Genomic DNA, 18,181 nt, shown 5'->3' with positions numbered 1-18,181 from the left:
GAGGGCGGATGAGACAAGCCCACCACACCAAGAGACGTCCACCACTGTACCGGGCGGGGCCCCCATCCCCTCCTCATCCTGAGAGGGGCTGCTCCCCTCCCCGCCCCTCACCAATGTGAGAAAGCCACCAAGAGAAAGAAACACTATGGATAAAGGACCAAAACTAAGAGAGACTGGGGATGGGATGGAAAAAAGCAGAAAAGAAGATGGCAAGAAAAGAGGGTCTAGCACCTAGCGCGGCACCTGGCATGCAGCAGGCACACTGCAAGTGTTTGTTGGAAGACGGACGTGGTGCCCAGAAGGAGGCTGGCCCAACCCACTGGGCATCAACAAAGAGCCATCAATAGCTCTGGGAGGCAGAAAGGATGGAGACTTGGAACAAATGAAGCCAGCAACTCGTCGGGGCTGGAGACGGATGCTGTGAGGCCGCTCCCGGGGGGGCCCACCCCTGCTGTACCTCTCCCACCCACTCCCTGGGCCTGGATCTCCTCAAGTCCTGGCGCTTCTCACAGCATCTCAGTCCCTGTTGGCATCCTGGAGTCTCCTGGAGTCACCTCCCCGGCTCCCGCAGAGAGTTCTCCATCTTCCTCAGCTCTGTGGGTAGTGGCAGGCTCAGGATGGGCCTGGCTGGCCTCCTCCTCTGGCTCTGGCTCCCGGAGTTTCTGCAGCTCCGCGTACAGCACACAGGCATCGTTGCGTGACACATACTCCCATCCACTCTCCCGCACATGGAAAAGGTCTACAGAACCCCCTGAATAGGCATCTCGGTGGGTGGCATGTGCCACAGCGCATCGAGCTAGGGCGTAGGCTTCCTGGGTGGTCATGTCATAGTGGTAGCCACGGTCCAGCACGCCGTAGGCATAGGGAGATCCAGAGCCCACCGAGAAGATGTCCCCCTGCAGGCGGGTGCCATCGCTATAGACATAGAAGAGGGCAGGACCAGAGCAGTCCCAGCCACACAGGGCAGTGGCCACACACAGATCCAGTCCCCGGTAGCGGGACATCATGGCTGACAAGAGCTTGGCAGCGCTGGCCACGCTGGGCAGCTGACCCTCCCTCAGTGCCCGAAGCCGAAGCTCCCGCTGTAGCACCCGATACCATGTGGCACAGTCAGCGGAGGTGCCAGAGGTGGTACCCAGGAGGTGCCGGTGCACAGGGATGACCTTGCATGAGGCTGGACATGCCACGTAGCTGCCACAGGAGGAACGTGTGTCGGCCGCAGCTATGACTCCGTGACGGAAGCGGAAGGCCAGGGTGGTGGTGCCGTGAGCCAGCCGGGGGCCATGGGTCTGCAGGAAGGCTCGAGGGTCACAGCCCCGGGGCACAGCCCAGCCACCAGACTGAGGCAGGTGAGGTGATGGTCTCTGGGTGTCCAGCGCCTGCCACTTGCACACATCCTGCAGAGCCATCGTGGGGGCTGAGTGAAGGTTGGAAGGAGCAAGGCAGGGATTTGTGGGCTGGGGTCAGGTGGGGGAGAGGGACGCTATGGAGAAGCTGGGCTGCAGCCAGAACCAGTGAGGACGGCATGTGAGCTGACGCTTCATTTCTCCCAACCTCAAACCAGGCCTTGGGATTGGCTGACAGAGCAGCCCCCTCCTCCTCAGAGGACTGCTGAGGGGGGACAGGATGAGGCCAGGGGAGTCTCCAGCACCGGGAAGATGCTGGCCCATCAGTCAGACCTTCACCTTCTGTTGCCCATGATGCATCTGAGAGTCACCCAGAGCGTCTCCTGTCTGTCATCCTCCAGCTCTCTGGAGTGGGGTGGGGGCTGGGGCAGCTCAAAGGAAAGCAGACACAGTGGAAGGAGCAGGGCGGGGTTCCCTTTTGTTGCCCACGCAGGCCACTGGGCATTCAAAGCAGAGAAGGCCCTTCCGGGCGAGGAGGAGGTAAAGGCAACTTGGTGCTCTGCCGCAGTAATAGAATAGAGTGCTGCAAGCCCTCCGCAGCAGGAGACCCTCGGAGGTGTGGGAGAAGGGGATTCTGAGGCTCAGCTCACACTTTCAACTTACGGGCAAGACAGGAAAAGAAAAATGGACCAAGGGAAGGACAAAAGGGAAAAGAGCAAGAGAGTTTTGCAAGGGGGAAAGCAGAAAGAGGCTCAGATACCTTCCAAAAAGGCGGATTAGTAAGTGAGAGAAACTAGAATCTGGAGCACTCTTTCTCCTCTGCTTTGTGGATAAATATGTCCTCTATCTGCATACAGAGACAGCATTCCTGACAGTTCTCTGGCAGCATAGCTTCTTTGACTTATTAAAGTCCTGAGGATGTAGCTGAAAGGATCTAGTGGCTCTCTCTTTCAGTCTCTCTTCTGCCCAATAGGTAACAATGGCAAGAGAGCTGTTTGTGTTAATATTAATAGTTCCAAGGCAGGAGAAACAACCGACCTTGACCCCATAACATTGAGTCTAAGTCTTACACCAACGAGGGGTGGTCTAGGGGTGGGGTTGGAGGACCTGATAGCTGGCCCTTAACAGACCCCACACAAAGGAAAGAGCCTGGATCCTACAGACATCATGAGGGTGGGGCTGTGCCATCACAGCTTCCTGGGATCTCAGTAGCAAGGGCAAGTGTAAACATGTCACAGGAGGACTGGAGAAACAAGAAGGGCATGCTAAGGTCCAACCAGTCCTTCTCCCTTCCTTTGTGTAAGACCACCTGGGAATATTACTGAAGACAAAAGATTATGTCCTCTTTCTAAAGACTAAGTCTTAGACTCTATTAGAGAGGGACTGCCACCTCTCTAGGCCGGGCCATTATTAACTCAGCTCTGGACAGTTGAACGTCCTCCTAATTGGCCACCCTCCAATCTCCCACCCTAATTTCATCTTCCCTATGGATATGTTTTCCTAAGGCATCACTCAAATCCTCTGTCTCTTTGGCTAAGAAACCTTGAAGGGCTACAAGATAAAATCAAAACTACCTCTTCTGCCTCAAGCTGGTATTTAAGGCAAGCTATAGTTGAATCCAAATCCATCTATCACAACCTCTTATTCCTAACACATTTTCTACCTTCCTTTCACCTATTTAAATCTTATCCCATAAAATCTCGCTTAAATACCGCCTATTGTGAAAATCCTTCCCAAGTATGGGCTGAGAAAGGAGAAGCTGTGGGTTTGAGGAGCAATGGGACCCAAGTTTTATTTAGAGAAATTAATCCAGACTTCCTTGACAAAGCCATCCAGGACCCTCAACCTCTTCCCAGTCTACACGGACCTCCTCTCCGACCTCTGAACTACAGCACTTACCTTTTGTACTTCTCCTTTGTGAGGTCTCCATGAGTAGGGATCCTGGAGCAAAGAACTAATGTCAGGTAGATCGGGAAGAATCACTGAAGGCCTTGAATGCCCATGCTGAATAACTTGAACTTTAAAGAACATTTTTAGGCAGGTAAGTGTTAACGTTAAAATGATACTTTAGGAAAATCAATCTGATGCTGTGCATAATGAATTAGAGTGATAGTTTAGGCCCAGAAAATCAGTTAGGAGAATATTTCAGTCATTCAAGTATGAGGAAATAAGAACGCAAAGGTGGTATCAGTTGCAACGAAAAAGAATGTGAGAAACGTTGCAGACAAAAAAATCAACAGAACCTGGCAACCCACTGGATGTAGAAGAAAAGAGGAGTTGTCAAAGATGATCCAGGGCTTCAAGCCTCTGTGCCTAGAAGAACATTGTTGTCATTCTTTCATGTGTTCATTTGGCAGACATGTATTAAGCATGCAGTGGCCACAGAGATGAACGGTAGAGAAATATCTGTCTTTAAAAGCTCACAATCCAGTAGGAGATAAATGTACTCTTCTAACCACGTAAAATGTGAAAGTGCCTTAAGGAGGCACAAATGCTATTAGTGCAGAGTGAAAGAACCACTAAAAGCCAGAAGGAGGACTAGTTGCATTGCAGGAGTGAATGCAAAATCATACGGGCTCAGTAAACAGAGGCACTCTTCATTTCCGCACCATCCAAGTGTGAGACACAGATAAAGATCTCCTGCTTCATTACATTCTGATGATTGGGCTTGGAAAGGGTTGTCAAATTTCAGCATTAAAAATACAGCCATGCAGAATCTGCTGAGGGAGAGGAGGGGCTGAGTGGGGCATCTCAGGAAAGTGTAATTCTGATGTTGACAGATGTTGCCCCTGGAATCCAACAAGGAAGGCCAGACACTGACTTCATAGAACCATAAAGCAGGAGGCAACATTTCATACGTATGCCCACTTCCTGGCTTGTTATAGTTCCCAAAAGAGTTAAAAAGTGAAGGAGGGAAGAATAGGCAATGAAATATAGCACATTCCTGAATAAAGAGCATCGTCTTGGCAAGCTGAAGTTAGAGAATCTCTTGTACATCTTTATGGAGCCTCAACTCTCCTCCAGGCTCTGAGCTGGTAAATTACTATTGACTCAATTATTCAGGTGCTGAATTGAGAATCCAGTTTGTGGATTAACTGGGTCATTTGTTTTTCCTTCTTTATTCTTCTATCTACCTTTTAGGCAATTCATTACTTATTACAATTTCCACCAGGCGGTGGGAGAAAAGAGAATGAATATCGAATCTTAAAAATTGGTTCGTTAAAGAACGGTTGTGGTGTGGCAACTAACAAAAGCTACAGAACTTTAGTTAGTTGAACTTTTCACCACAAATTACTGAGGTTTAACTAATATCATAGGAAAATGGCCTCAGAGTAAATCACCAGTTTACCCAAACTTAGAGGGTGCCCTTAAACAAAATGGCAACCTCAGGCGCGTTAACAGGGTGCTGAGAAAGTAGAGATGTAAGGTGTTGCTTGGATACCAGGCTGGGCGGGAACAACTTACCACTAAAGGTTCAGAAGCGATTTTCAACCAGTCACGCCCTTCTCAAAGATGGCCGAACCCACTTCCCCCACGCAACCTGGGCGTTTCCAATCACTTCCTATGAATTTGAGGTTAATCTGAGCAAGTACTGCTTGCAAGACCAAAGTCAAGATGACAGCTACATTCTTTTAGAATTTAAGAGTAGTAAAGACATTTACTTATTTTTCTCTCGGTGAAAACGGTCCCTTGAGGCCGGCTCTTGGTTTTGGAGGCGTGGTTGCCAGGAGTCAAAATGACTCCTCCTTAACATAGATTTAATAGGAAGTGAAGCTGTGACGGCGAGGCGTTGCCCGGCCTATCTTTGCTAGGTGGTCTCGGAGTTAGTTTCGTTTGCCCTCAGTAGACATGGCGCTGGCCAGCGTGTTGGAGAGGCCGCTACCGGTGAACCAGCGCGGGTTTTTCGGACTCGGGGGTCGTGCAGATCTGCTGGATCTGGGCCCAGGGAGTCCCAGTGATGGGCTGAGCCTGGTCGCGCCCAGCTGGGATGTCCCAGAGGAGCCGGGAATCGAAATGCTTCATGGAACCACCACTCTGGCCTTCAAGGTGCGGATCCAGCGGTACAAACACCCGCGCCTTTCCTGGTCTCCCAGCCCGACCGGAGTCCGCGGTGGTCGTAGGCAGAGGCTACCAAGCCGAGGCAGAGGCTCAGTCTCCTCTCGTCCGGACCTGAGCGGTTTCGCTGTCTCATTACCCCGGGAGGCCTTGGTCCTCGCTCTGGCCGGAGAGGGGGGCGGTGGGGATGGGTGTAAGTGGGGGAAGGAACCCGAGGCAACTTGGTGACCCCAGGTTGTACCTGTACAGGAGCTTCCAGCTGGGAAAGGGGAGAGGCCGGAACAATGAACCTTGGCAGAGGGAAGGCTGTTGTAACTATTCACTGGGCGGCCCCCCTAGGCAAGGGTAACCGAAGTTCTGTGGCATGGGGAGGAATGCTTGGTGAGCACTGTATGTACTTGGGGTTGTACTAAAAGCCAGACAATTGGGGTTCCTAGCCCAGCTCTCCTATAACTAACTCTAGATCTTGGGCAATTCGCTCTCACTGAACCTGTTTCCTCATCTATAAAATAAATTTAGTACTAGTTATACCCATGTCAAGGATTGAGGTGAATCTCAAGTGACACTAATACGTGGGAAAGTATTCTGTGAAGTATAAAAGGACAGAGAAAGAAATGGGTTGCACTCGTGCAAAAAGAAATGTCAATGTTTTTGTGGTCTGATGTGGCCTGTTTTGTGTTTTCCTCTGATCTTAACAGTTCCGCCACGGAGTCATAGTTGCCGCCGACTCCAGGGCTACAGCAGGGGCTTACATTGCCTCCCAGACGGTGAAGAAGGTGATAGAGATCAACCCCTACCTGCTGGGCACCATGGCTGGGGGTGCAGCAGATTGCAGCTTCTGGGAGCGGCTGTTGGCTAGGCAATGTCGAATCTACGAGCTTCGAAATAAGGAACGCATCTCGGTAGCAGCTGCCTCCAAGCTGCTTGCCAACATGGTGTATCAGTATAAAGGCATGGGGCTGTCCATGGGCACCATGATCTGTGGCTGGGATAAGAGAGGCCCTGGTAAGTTAAGCTACAATCACATAATTCTTGGGCTAACACTACAGTGAGGAGGGGTTGGATGGAGAGATGGATGAAAGGGCTTTGTGTCAGTGCTGAGGATATGTTGATTAGGTTCTTAGCCCTTCCTTCTCTTTGTTCAAGAAAGGCACTGTAGTGTAGGAAAAGGGATAGAATTAGACCTGCTGTGTCACTGACTACCTCTGTGACCTTAGACAGGTGCTTATTTTCTTAGCCTCTGTTTCTTCATCAGCTACATTGGTTAAGTGAGGTAAATGTAAAGCAACTAGTACAGTGTCTGGCACACAATATTTTTCCTTCTGTCTTTTCTCCTTTAAAATTATAAGACCTGGAAGGAATTGTATTTGAGAATTAAATTGGATAATAGACATAAAAACTCTAGCCAGCCCTAAGAGAAATATATAATGTGAGCCACACATGTCATTTAAAATTTGTCTCATAGCTGAGCTGGTGGTACACAGCTGTAGTCCCAGCTCCTCAGTCACTTGAGCCCAGGAGTTGGAGGCCAGCCTGGGGAACATAGCCAGACCTTGTCTCTTAAAGAAAATAAAAGAAAGAGAGAGAGAGAAAGAAGAAAAAATTTCTCGTGGATTTTTAAAATTTTTTTTATTTTTGGGACAGTCTCACTCTGTCATCTGGGCTAGAGTACCATGGCATCAGCCTAGTTCACAGCAACCTCATACTCGATCCTCTTGCCTCAGCCTCCTGAGTAGGTGCAATTACAGGCACACACCACCACCACGCCCAGCTAATTTTTTCTATTTTTAGTAGAAATGGAGTCTCGCTCTTGCTCAGGCTGGTCTCAAACTCCTGAGCTCAAGCGATCCTCCTGCCCCGGCCTCTCTGAGTGCTAAGATTACAGGCGTGAGCCACCACGTTCAGCCTCTCATGGATGTATTTAAAAAGTGAAAAGAAACAGGTAAAATTAATTTTAGGAATTCATTGAATCCAATATGTGGCAGTAGCACTATTCCAAGTGCTCAGTAGCCACGTGGCTAGTGGCTACTGTACTGGACAACAAGGTTCTTTTTTTTTTTTTTCTTTTTTTTAGAGACAGAGTCTCGCTCTGCCTGGGCTAGAGTGCCGTGGCGTCAGCCTAGCTCACAGCAACCTCAAACTCCTGGGCTTAATCGATCCTTCTACCTCAGCCTCCTGAGTAGCTGGGACTACAGGCATGCGCCACCATGCCCGGCTAATTTTTTCTATATATATTTTTAGTTGGCCAGATAATTTCTTTCTATTTTTTTAGTAGAGACGGAGTCTCACTCTTGCTCAGGCTAATAAGGTTCTAATACATGGTAGTCACTCCAAAGTTAATCATTTCTCCTCCCTTTTTCCTTCAGAGAGTCTTTGGCCTAGAAGAGGCCTTTTGGGCTTCTTTCTTTCCTTGCTGGATATAGTCACCCTGACAATCACCCTTAGTCCTGTTCTATCATTTCTGAAAAGAAATTCCTTAGTCTATTTTCTTTTCCAGTATTTAAGAAACTTGCCAGGAAGTTCAATCTTGTAGTTGATGTTGTTTCCTCTTCAGCCCATTTTGAATCATCTTTTTAGTAAACCTGGACTACAGCTAGTCACTTTCTGTGTGATTTGCCCTTCTGTATGCTTAAAAGTAGTTATTCTTTCCTCCTCTTATTTTTGTTTCATTCATTTACATGCTAAGTGCCTAGTTATTCTGCAGAAAAATTACAGGATACTATACTTCTTTACTTGCTTTGGAATGAGAATAGAAAGGAGTATAGAGAGAGATCTGTTTGGTACCCAGTGGAAGATGAATGAGATTAAAAAGTGGATGTGAGACAGGAGCTCAGGTTGTTACTTTGGAAATCAAGACTTCTTTTGGGGCCGGGCGCGGTGGCTCACGCCTGTAATCCTAGCACTCTGGGAGGCCGAGGTGGGCGGATCGTTTGAACTCAGGAGTTCGAGACCAGCCTGAGCAAGAGCGAGACCCCATCTCTACTAAAAATAGAAAGAAATTATATGGACAGCTAAAAATATATATAGAAAAAATTAGCCGGGCATGGTGGTGCATGCCTGTAGTCCCAGCTACTCGGGAGGCTGAGACAGGAGGATCCCTTGAGCCCAGGAGTTTGAGGTTGCTATGAGCTAAGCTGACGCCACGGCACTCACTCTAGCCTGGGCAACAGAGTGAGACTCTGTCTCAAAAAAAAAAAAAAAAAAGACTTCTTTTGGAAGGTGTGAAAGAGCAGTTCCATTCATCTTGCATGGCCCAGGGAAGCATTTTGGAAATGTTGCTTTGAACCCTTAGTTATTGAGTTTGTGTCAGGTGATGGAAACAGTGGAAGAGAGTACCGGGACCGGGTAGCAAGGAAATCCCCAAAGCTACAGCATAACCTAAATTACATCTTCTTCAAGAAGCCTTCCTGACAATCCATGTCATTTAATGTGAATCGGCCCCTTGCCTCGAGAGTCAGATGCAGAGAGAGTCACAGATTCCTTAATCCAAGGCCAAATGACATGAATATCATTTTAAAAAGAACCAGTCAAATGCTGAAGGAGTTTTAAGGCAGTGGAGATTACTTCTTCTGATGAGAGGAATTGGGGAAGACTTCATGGATAGGTAGAAATTGTCCTGGATGTGAAAATGAGGGAAAGGGAACATAATGAATAAAGGAAGGGAGGAAAGAAGCATGAGGTTTCTGGGGAGTAACTAGAATTCTAGTTTAATTGGAACTAGGAGGGGTGAAGGGGAATAGGAAGCCAGAACGGTAAATTGGAAACAGATGGTGAACCAGCTAGGCAAGATAGTGGCACTGGCACTGAGAATTGGCTAGAGGAAGGACTGGGGTTGACATTAGAACCATCTGAACCTAAAAACTGGTAAAGGCAGTGGTTTTCAACTTGGCTTGCATTAGAATCACCTGAAGAACTTGAAAATCTGTCTCCATGCTTGTCCCTCCCCAGTTGAAGAAAGAACACCTGGGGTAAGTCCTGGACATGTTTTTAAAAATCTTCCTTAGATGATTCTGATGCACAGTGAGAGTTGAGAACCACTAAAATAGGGGGGGAAAGTAGTGATGCCGTTGGCAGGAATTGAGAAAACAACCAGAAATGTGGGTTGGTGGGGCACAAGACAGTTGAGTTTAGTAAGTAATGGAGAACCACTGAAGGTATTTGAGGATAGGAAGTTTGAATCTGAACTTGATGACAAAGGCTTCCAGTTGGAGCGATCCAGCAGGCACTTGGGATTGATAAAATTTTTTTTTTTTTTTGGAGACGGAGTCTCGCTCTGTCACTTGGCCTAGAGTGCCGTGGTGTCAGCCTAGCTCACAGCAACCTCAAATTCCTGGGCTCAAGTGATCCTCCTGCCTCAGCCTCCCAAGTAGCTGGGACTACAGGTGTGCACCACCACACCTGGCTAATTTTTTCTATTTTTAGTAGAGACAGGGTCTCGCTGTTGCTCAGGCTGGTCTCGAACTCCTGACCTCAAGCAATCCTCCCACCTCGGCCTCCCAGAGTGCCAGGCTTATAGGTGTGAGCCACCACACCCTGCCAATTTTAATAATTTTTAAATTTAACCTAATATGTTCAAAATATTATGATTTTAGCATGTAGTACTAGCTTCATTTCAAATGCTCAACTGGTTACTTGTGGCCAGTGGTTACCATATTGGACAGTGCAGATCTTTACAATATGATTAAGAACTCTAGGCTTTATTATTCTCCTGTGTAATATATGCTTATCCCCCAGATAAGTCTAAACTCTTTGAGGGCTGGGATTATGTTTTAAATGTTATCTCGAACAGTGCCTGAAGTTCTGTGCTTGAAACCTAAGTCATTGGCTTATATTTGCTTTTTGGATGTGCTGAGAGGACAGGCAGGGTAGTTAGTATAATGTGAGGGGAATGGTGGGTTGATAGGTTGTAGAATCCTGGAGTCTTAATATTAAATTTGAATCCTTTAGCTTTTTTTTCTTTTTTTGAGACAGAGTCTCACTCTGTTGCCTGGGCTAGAGTGCTATGGTATTAGCCTAGCTCACAGCAACCTCAAACTTCACGCCCAACCAAGCTTTTTTTTTAGACAGAGTCTCGCTCTGTCACCCCAGCTAGAATACAGTGGCATCATCGTAGCTCACTGCAACCTCAAACGCCTGGGCTCAAGCCATCCTCCTGCCTCAGCCTCCCAAGTAGCTAGGACTACAGGCGCGCACCACCACGCCTGGCTAATTTTTTATATTTTTAGTAGAGACGGGGTCTCGCTTTTACTCAGGCTGGTCTCGAACTCCTGAGCTCAAGCAATCCTCCTGCCTCGGCCTCCCAGAGTGCTAGGATTACAGGCATGAGCCATCGTGCCCCGCCTCCTTTAGCTTTTTTTAAAAGTAATTTTATAGAATTCTTATTTTCTTGTATTTATGTTGGTTTCTTCTGGGTTTCAAGAGGGACAGAGAACTACTACCTTGGAATATGAATTAGATGTCACAAGGAGTGGTCATTTTTTTTCCTGCTAACATCATCTTCTTTTCCAGGCCTCTACTACGTGGACAGTGAAGGGAACCGGATCTCGGGGGCCACCTTCTCTGTAGGTTCTGGCTCTGTGTATGCTTATGGGGTCATGGATCGGGGCTACTCCTATGACCTGGAAGTGGAGGATGCCTATGATCTGGCCCGTCGAGCCATCTACCAAGCCACCTACAGAGATGCCTACTCAGGAGGCGCGGTCAACCTCTACCATGTGCGGGAGGATGGCTGGATCCGAGTCTCCAGTGACAATGTAGCTGATCTACATGACAAGTATAGTGAATCAACTGCCTGAAAGAGGGTGGATGTGGCTGCTTGCATTTCTTGGGGTGACTGTCATTGGTAATTTGGATATAGCACCTCATCCTATCTATAGTGGAGGGGTCCTCAATTGTATTGATACTTATTTTTAAGCTCTGGAATATTGGCCTCCTTATGTTAGCAGTTGTTAATGAGCTGCTGCAGAGGCAACTATTTGTTTTACTTTCCTGGATGTTAACATTACACTACTCACTACTCGACCTCAGCCTGTATTGAGTCTTTTGTCCATGCTGTCCCTCCTCCAACCACTCTACAGTCAAGTAAGCCAGGACGGTGGGAGGGAAGTGACTGTAATTACAGGAAACAGTGGTGTGAAGACATTGTCTAGTGAATACATTAACGTCCCCACTCATGAAGCTAATAACAAAGGAGAAGGAGAGAGCGGCAAGGAGGAGGGAGAGACGTCCCCGATTCGGTTTGCAAAGAGATGAAAAGTTGATGAGGTGGAAAGATGCACAGGCCTGGACCAGGCAGGGCTGCAGAGGAAAAAGCTCTCACCCTGTGGTGGGGGAGGAGAAGCTGATGGTATATGCAGAACAGAAGGGTGAAGAGGGTAAATCTTGGCTTTTAAACCAATTGGAAAGGGAAGGCTTGGGCCCTGGGAAGGAGAGGACCAAAGGAGTGAATGGGAAAGCGATATTGACCACAGGCTTGGTGATCCTTGTCCTTTTGGTCCTCCATTGTGTATGTGTGTGGGACAGAGGGAAGTGATGGTGGGCTTATAGCCTCCTAGGCAGGAAACAGCACAAATTTGTCACTGGAATATGTGGGTGGGGAAGAGGCCCTGCTGAGAGCAGAGAGACAGCTGATTTATCACACCCGGCACTGAGGAGGTTCCCTAGCTGTGGTGGCAGCAGATGGCAAGGCCTTCTGTTAAAGAGAAGACATCGGAGAGAGAGAGAGAGGTTGATGGGAGAAACCTTTTAAAAATGAGAGAGAGGAGGGTACAAACAATATCACCTTCTATTTAATTAGCCAGAAGGCAGAATGGTTGGTGAGAGTGACAACCCAGTGTCATGTCTTGAGACTGAGAGGTCGGGAGGGGTCGTTCATAGAGATAGAGGGGGTGAGGCCTGTTCTCCCCTGTACCGTGGCTACCTTCCCTTCTCACACCTTCCCTTCCCCCTCAGCCTTGTGCAGCCTTTGTATTGATTGATGAGGGCTGTCGGCCAGGAACTGATCCAGGCTTGTTAATTGCATTTGTCAAATGCAGGGAAATTGGGAATTAGTGAGATCGGAGAAGGGAGTTTGGAAAACAAATGACTCTCATGCCTAAGGGAATTTTTTTGCTGAAAGTGTCTCAGGAGCCCCTGGAGTCAGGGAGCTGCTAGCATGGACCCAGACCCACTCACAGTGGAAACAGGCAGGAGTCACACGACATCTCCCTTCTGCGTAGACCCTCGGCAGTGGTTAGCTGTGAGAGAGGCACAGGTACAGTCATCTTCCTCTCATTTAGGACACTGGTTTGCAGATCTTTTAAACAATTAGAACCTTTTTAAAAAATGAACTCTTAGGAGAAATCCCAACACCTGAAAGAAATGAAGTAGAGTTGAGAGGTCCCGAGCATCAGCCATTGAGCTTCCTGCATCTAGGCACTCCCCACCACACCCCTTTGTTATCCCCATACGCATATATTCCCTGGTACTTCTTGGAACACAACTTGAAAACTACTGCCCTGGCTTGAGGGTAGAAGGAGAGTTGAAGATTGGAATTCCCTCATATGGCCCCAGAGAGCCTAAGACTCCTGAGCTTCACCCCATGAACAGAAAATTCAGTCTGGAGAAAAGATGATCTTGAAACGTGCAACCCTTTGCCCTATTTCTGTCTCACACCTTGCTTTGGCAGTGGTCTAACTGCTTAACAGAAACACCTATTCTGCACAGATGGAGTCTTTGTGTTCAGGAGAGAAAATGCATAACCTGTAGTCCTGTGTTCTGTTTTGGCATATTCCTATTTATCTGCCTTCCTGGGTCTTGGATAAAGACTCATTTAATGGAAGAGCCCAATTTGTGGTAGCTTTTCTGGAAAGAAAATAAAGCAGAGGTAAGGAAAAATTGCAAGTCTCTAGGCCAGTGGTATCCACCCTGTGCATTTGTGATTTCTTGCTGCTGGGTACTGGTGGGGAGTTGGCTTTGCAGTGATGTACGTCTCTGCTTGTGTGGGGATGATGGATGCCACGTAGCATTGGAGAGATGCTGTCGAGTGGAGTGTACCAGTTCAGGGACTCCCATCAGATTCATTTCCCAGTACAGTCCTCTTGACAAAGGATGATGGAAAAGAAATTGCCTTAAATAGCTGGAAGATTAATTTCTCTCGGCAGTTCCCAGGCGTCCAAGGGACCGAGCTCTTTAAGTGATGTCTGACAATTTCTCCTCCCTCCACAAATAGCTCAGTAACACCAAAATCTGGCTCCTCAGGGTAGGTGATGGGACTAATCTGATTAAATAGGGAGCAAACACTCCTAGAGGGCCGAGCTTTCTCTTGCTAGCAGGGAATGCTGCAGGATTGAAGGCAGATGTGCCTTCCAGCATCTGCACACCAGGCAAGGGAGGGCTGTGGGGAGTAGCAGTGCACTGCAGGGTGAGTAGAATGTTCACGAAGGAAGGTGAAAAGGTAGATGATGATGTGGGGGAGGAAGGAAGAAGCGCACAGTTAAAGCAAATCAGAGACTGAAGCACAATAGTTACTGAGTGTTCCCTCTTTAGGCAAAGCAGAAGGTCAACGTCTCTTGATAATCCTCCTCAGCTAGCAAATGAGAAAACTGTCAAAGCCATTTGGGGAGTGGAAGGTCACATCCTCTGAGGGGAAATAAAACAACTGATTTATTCTGGCCCACAGATTCTACGTGGTCTGTTAGGGGAAGGAAGCCAGAGGTGGGATGAAAAGGGAGTAATGTAGGGGAAAAAATAAGGTGGAGGGAAATTCAGAGTGGAACATTTTCCTTGTGTCATGACTAACAAGGATACGATGATTGGGTCAGTGGAGAATCTATATGACCATATGTAATAATAATTTGGTGAGTACATTTTAGGTTTTTCATTTTCTTATTTTTGTTTGTTTTGTTAGAAGAGCCCCCCTGGCAGGGCAATATCACAAGATGAGTTATGTACTTTGAAACTGACCAGCAGCAGTAACCTCAAGACGTGATTAAGTGCTTTATTATAAAAAATACACATATATTGCAACCAAGTAAATGTGTCATTTTGTGTTTGTTTCTTGTTTGTTTTTATAAATTCTAGTTTCCCTTCAGGAAGCCAGACTCATACTGGGAAAGCTTTAATTATAGCAGGCAAGAGGAGAGCGCGGACGCAGCAATCAGGACTGCCCTATCAGCAGCTGCTGCCGCCTCCTTTCCCCCAGTCAGCCTGCAGTGCTCCCCAGGCCTGGCCTCACAGCCAAGTTCTGGCTTCCAGGGGCTGTGCCCCACTGAAGCATTTCAATAAAAGCCGCTTCTAAAATGTCCCTTTCGCAGCTGTTAGTGGGTCAAGCAGAAGAAATTCTGCCCGCGTCAGCTTCTTGGGCTTGTTTAACCCAACTCATTCCTCCTGGAAGCTGTTGCCTCTGTGTTAGGTGCCAATCCTAACTTGGTACTTAACCCTTTACAGTCCAGATAGAGCTGTCATCAGCCGTAAATATCAGACCTAGTTTATTTGAAAAGAAATAAGATACCGTGGGTTCAACCTCTTCTGATGCCTCCCCCTACTCACTCCTCCCCACCTTGTCAGGCTGTTCCTCCCTTTGCCTCATCTCATGTTTTCTCTCTGCTCTCTCACTTTATATAAATTCCCTTTTCTTTCCTCCACGGAGTTTAAATAAAAATGAATCAATCAATAAACCAAGTGCTGTTTATGGGCATTAATATAACAAGAAAAGGTTATCACAAGCTGCAGGGTACCCAGAAAGCTGATGTTACAACGGAAAACAAAGATGGAATGGGAGAAAGTGAGCTAGAGAGAACAAGAGACAAACAAGAGACAGGGACAGAAAAGCGACTCGCAGATGGCAAGTGTGAGATTGAGCAAAGCGCAGTGAGATGTGGACGTGGCAGAGCAAGACGGATGGAGGCACTGACAGGCAGAGCTGGACTGAGAGTCGGGGGAGGCGGGGTGGGAAGGGAGACCGAGGACAGTGATAGAGCAGGCAGAGAAACAGGAAGGAAGCGGTTCGAAGCTAATGCACAGTGAAACATGTCCCCGTGGAGACAGATAATTTCTCCAGCCATACATAATGAACACGTGCCTCTCTGTGTGTTGTCCCTGTACTGTCACAGTCACTTACATTCCACAAGGATCTCTCCACGTCTACACCACTTACGAAAGGTTGGAAAGAAGGTTTGAGCTCTCTCAACCCGCTTCTCAATCTTGCCAAGGCCAAAGGCAGAAAAGTAGAAAACTCGTAAGAGTAACAGGGTAAATGAGGCAGGTTCACAGATTCGGTACCTCTGGAAGTTTCATTTTTAGGTTCACTAAGAGGCCTTCTCTCCCCTCTCCAAACTCCATGGTCACATACATCACACACACATAATTCGCCCCCTTTTTCATACATGCCCACAGGTCAGAGCCATGGCTGTTCAAGTGGGGAGGGGAGAGCCAGGACCTCCCAGGAAGACTGAAGAATAACATATGCTTCTGGAAAGAAGGAAATAAGTATGTCCAAGTAGGAATGTGTGTAGCCCACAATGGACTAAGGTGGAGGGGAGTTTTTTGCAACTCCTGCAGCTTTTCTCAACCTAGCCTCAGTACCATCGCTATCCCAGGACATCTGTGCACTAGAGCTTCCCCATGCTTACAGAGTTTCACTCAACACATTTCACGGCAGCTTATCCCGAGTGGCGATATGTGGTGGTGTCTGCTTAGAGGGAATCCTCTGAGCAACCAGGGTTATGTGGCAGGGGTCATAATCACCATATCTCCCTTCAGTCTGGAGTTTGCACTCATGGCTTAGTCTTTAGAAAGGAAAACAATGGAACCTTTTAAACCAGCACAACATATTCAACCTAAAGAGGAAAAATGTGCATAAAGGTGGACCAACGTTGAGCCAATAGAGCCCAAGCATGGTCCTCAGCTAGGGGTCAGCAGTGTTCTACATCTCATTTAAACGCCTTAGGCATGTGCTACATCAAACAGCATCTATGGGCCAGGTGGGTGGCTCACGCCTGTAATCCAAGCACTTACGGAGGCTGAGGCGGGAGCATTGCTTGAGGCCAGAAGTTCAAGACCAGCCTGGGCAACATAGCAAGAGGTTTCTCTACAAAAAATAAAAAATAGCCAGGCATGGTGGCACATACCTGTAGTCCCAGCTACTTGCAAGGCTGAGGCAAGACGATCCCTTGAGCCCAGGAGTTTGAGGTTGCTGTGAGCCATGATCATGCCACTGCTGCACTCCAGCCTGGACAACAGAGTGATCCTATAAAAAAAAAAAAAAAGGCATCTATTCGGGGTCTGTGGTTGTTTCATGCTATATTTGCCTTCTCTTTCAGTTAAACATTTACTATACTATACTTTTTATTTGTTCCCCACAGTGTCTAGCATGGTGCTGGCTACTCAGTGAAGATATGTAATAAATGCATTTTAATAAATAAATGAATGAATAATTTCACTATGGTGCCATTATACCAGTGATTCTTACCCTTCTCAGCATTGTGACTCCCTCTATTGTTTAATTTCAAGATGCTGTTAATGTTGCTCTTAAACATACTATGAAATATATTAATTTAAAAAATGTAGACAGGCCAGGCGCGGTGGCTCACGCCTGTAATCCTAGCACTCTGGGAGGCCGAGGCGGGAGGATTGCTCAAGGTCAGGAGTTCGAGCCCAGCCTGAGCAAGAGCGAGACCCCTGTCTCTACTAAAAATAGAAAGAAATTATCTGGACAACTAAAAATATATATAGAAAAAATTAGCCAGGCATGGTGGCACATGCCTGTAGTCCCAGCTACTTGGGAGGCTGAGGCAGAAGGATTGCTTGAGCCCAGGAGTTTGAGGTTGCTGTGAGCTAGGCTGACACCACGGCACTCTAGCCAGGGCAACACAGTGAGACTCTGTCTCAAAAAAAAAAAAAAAAAAGAGAGGAAGTTATGTCACCAAGTCCCGTGCACTAAAAAAACAAACAAGCCATTTTTCTTTGTTTTGGTTTTTTTCACAACCTAGAATTATCATCACTTGTTTTTCTTCCACCTATTTAAAAAATGCTTTGACAGCCTAGGTGGTATTCATTTATGTGCACTTTGGAATTTTCTGAATCATTACAGTGGAGTCTAAAATAAATCAGAGAACCCTAGAGTCCATGAGATCATTTTCTTGACTCTAGAAAGGGCTGAATGTAAATATCTAACGAAAACATGTTATCTATTTTTTCAAATTTTAAAATGTTTCAAAACTTCAGAAAAATTGAAAGAACAGTAGAATAGAACAACAAATACTCATATAACCTTCATATAGATTCATTGTTACTGTTTTACCACATGTGCTATATCTCTATATGAATATGTCCATTTATTTATCAATATTTCTTCATTTTACCAAACCATTTGAAAGTAAGTTACCACTAAATGTGTCTCCTAAGAACTAAGATATTCTCTTATAAAACCATGATACCATTGTCATACCAAAAATCTTAACATTGATATAATCGTATTATCTACTACCAGTCCATATGCAAATTTCCTGATTACTCCAATAATGTCCATTATAGCTTTATTTTTTTTTCTGATCCAGGATCCAATCAAGGTTCACACATCACATTTAGTTGTCATGTCTTTTTAGCCTTTTTTTTTTTTTTTTTTTTTGAGACAGAGTCTCACTCTGTTGCCCAGGCTAGAGTGAGTGCCGTGGCGTTAGCCTAGCTCACAGCAACCTCAAACTCCTAAGCTCAAGCGATCCTCCTGTCTCAGCCTCCCGAGTAGCTGGGACTACAGGCATGCACCACCATGCCCGGCTAATTTTTTCTATACATATTTT

The 18,181-nt window shown here is 46.8% G+C and overlaps 2 protein-coding genes across 3 annotated transcripts; one reads left to right on the top strand and one right to left on the bottom strand.

The window, feature by feature from the left end:
* Positions 1-506: 506 nt before the first annotated feature.
* Positions 507-1,409, bottom strand: PSMB11 (proteasome subunit beta 11). The gene has a single exon (XM_069463460.1). It carries the CDS (start codon positions 1,407-1,409, stop codon positions 507-509), a length of 903 nt encoding a protein of 300 aa, XP_069319561.1.
* Positions 1,410-5,142: 3,733 nt separating this feature from the next.
* Positions 5,143-11,423, top strand: PSMB5 (proteasome 20S subunit beta 5). 2 transcript variants are annotated; one of them, XM_069463450.1, is made up of 3 exons: positions 5,143-5,393; positions 6,101-6,407; positions 10,192-10,271. In XM_069463450.1, exons 1-3 carry the CDS (start codon positions 5,196-5,198, stop codon positions 10,269-10,271), a joined length of 585 nt encoding a protein of 194 aa, XP_069319551.1. In that variant the 5' UTR covers positions 5,143-5,195. The 2 variants fall into 2 exon arrangements, with proteins under 2 accessions (XP_069319551.1, XP_069319544.1); XM_069463443.1 differs by lacking the exon at positions 10,192-10,271 and adding an exon at positions 10,911-11,423 and having other exon boundaries at positions 5,147-5,393.
* Positions 11,424-18,181: the final 6,758 nt, after the last annotated feature.

The sequence above is a fragment of the Eulemur rufifrons genome, chromosome 2, assembly GCF_041146395.1.
Source record: "Eulemur rufifrons isolate Redbay chromosome 2, OSU_ERuf_1, whole genome shotgun sequence".
Classification (NCBI taxonomy): Eukaryota; Metazoa; Chordata; class Mammalia; order Primates; family Lemuridae; genus Eulemur; species Eulemur rufifrons.
Note: the sequence above shows the minus strand (reverse complement) of the source record. Positions and strands in the feature narration are given on the sequence as shown.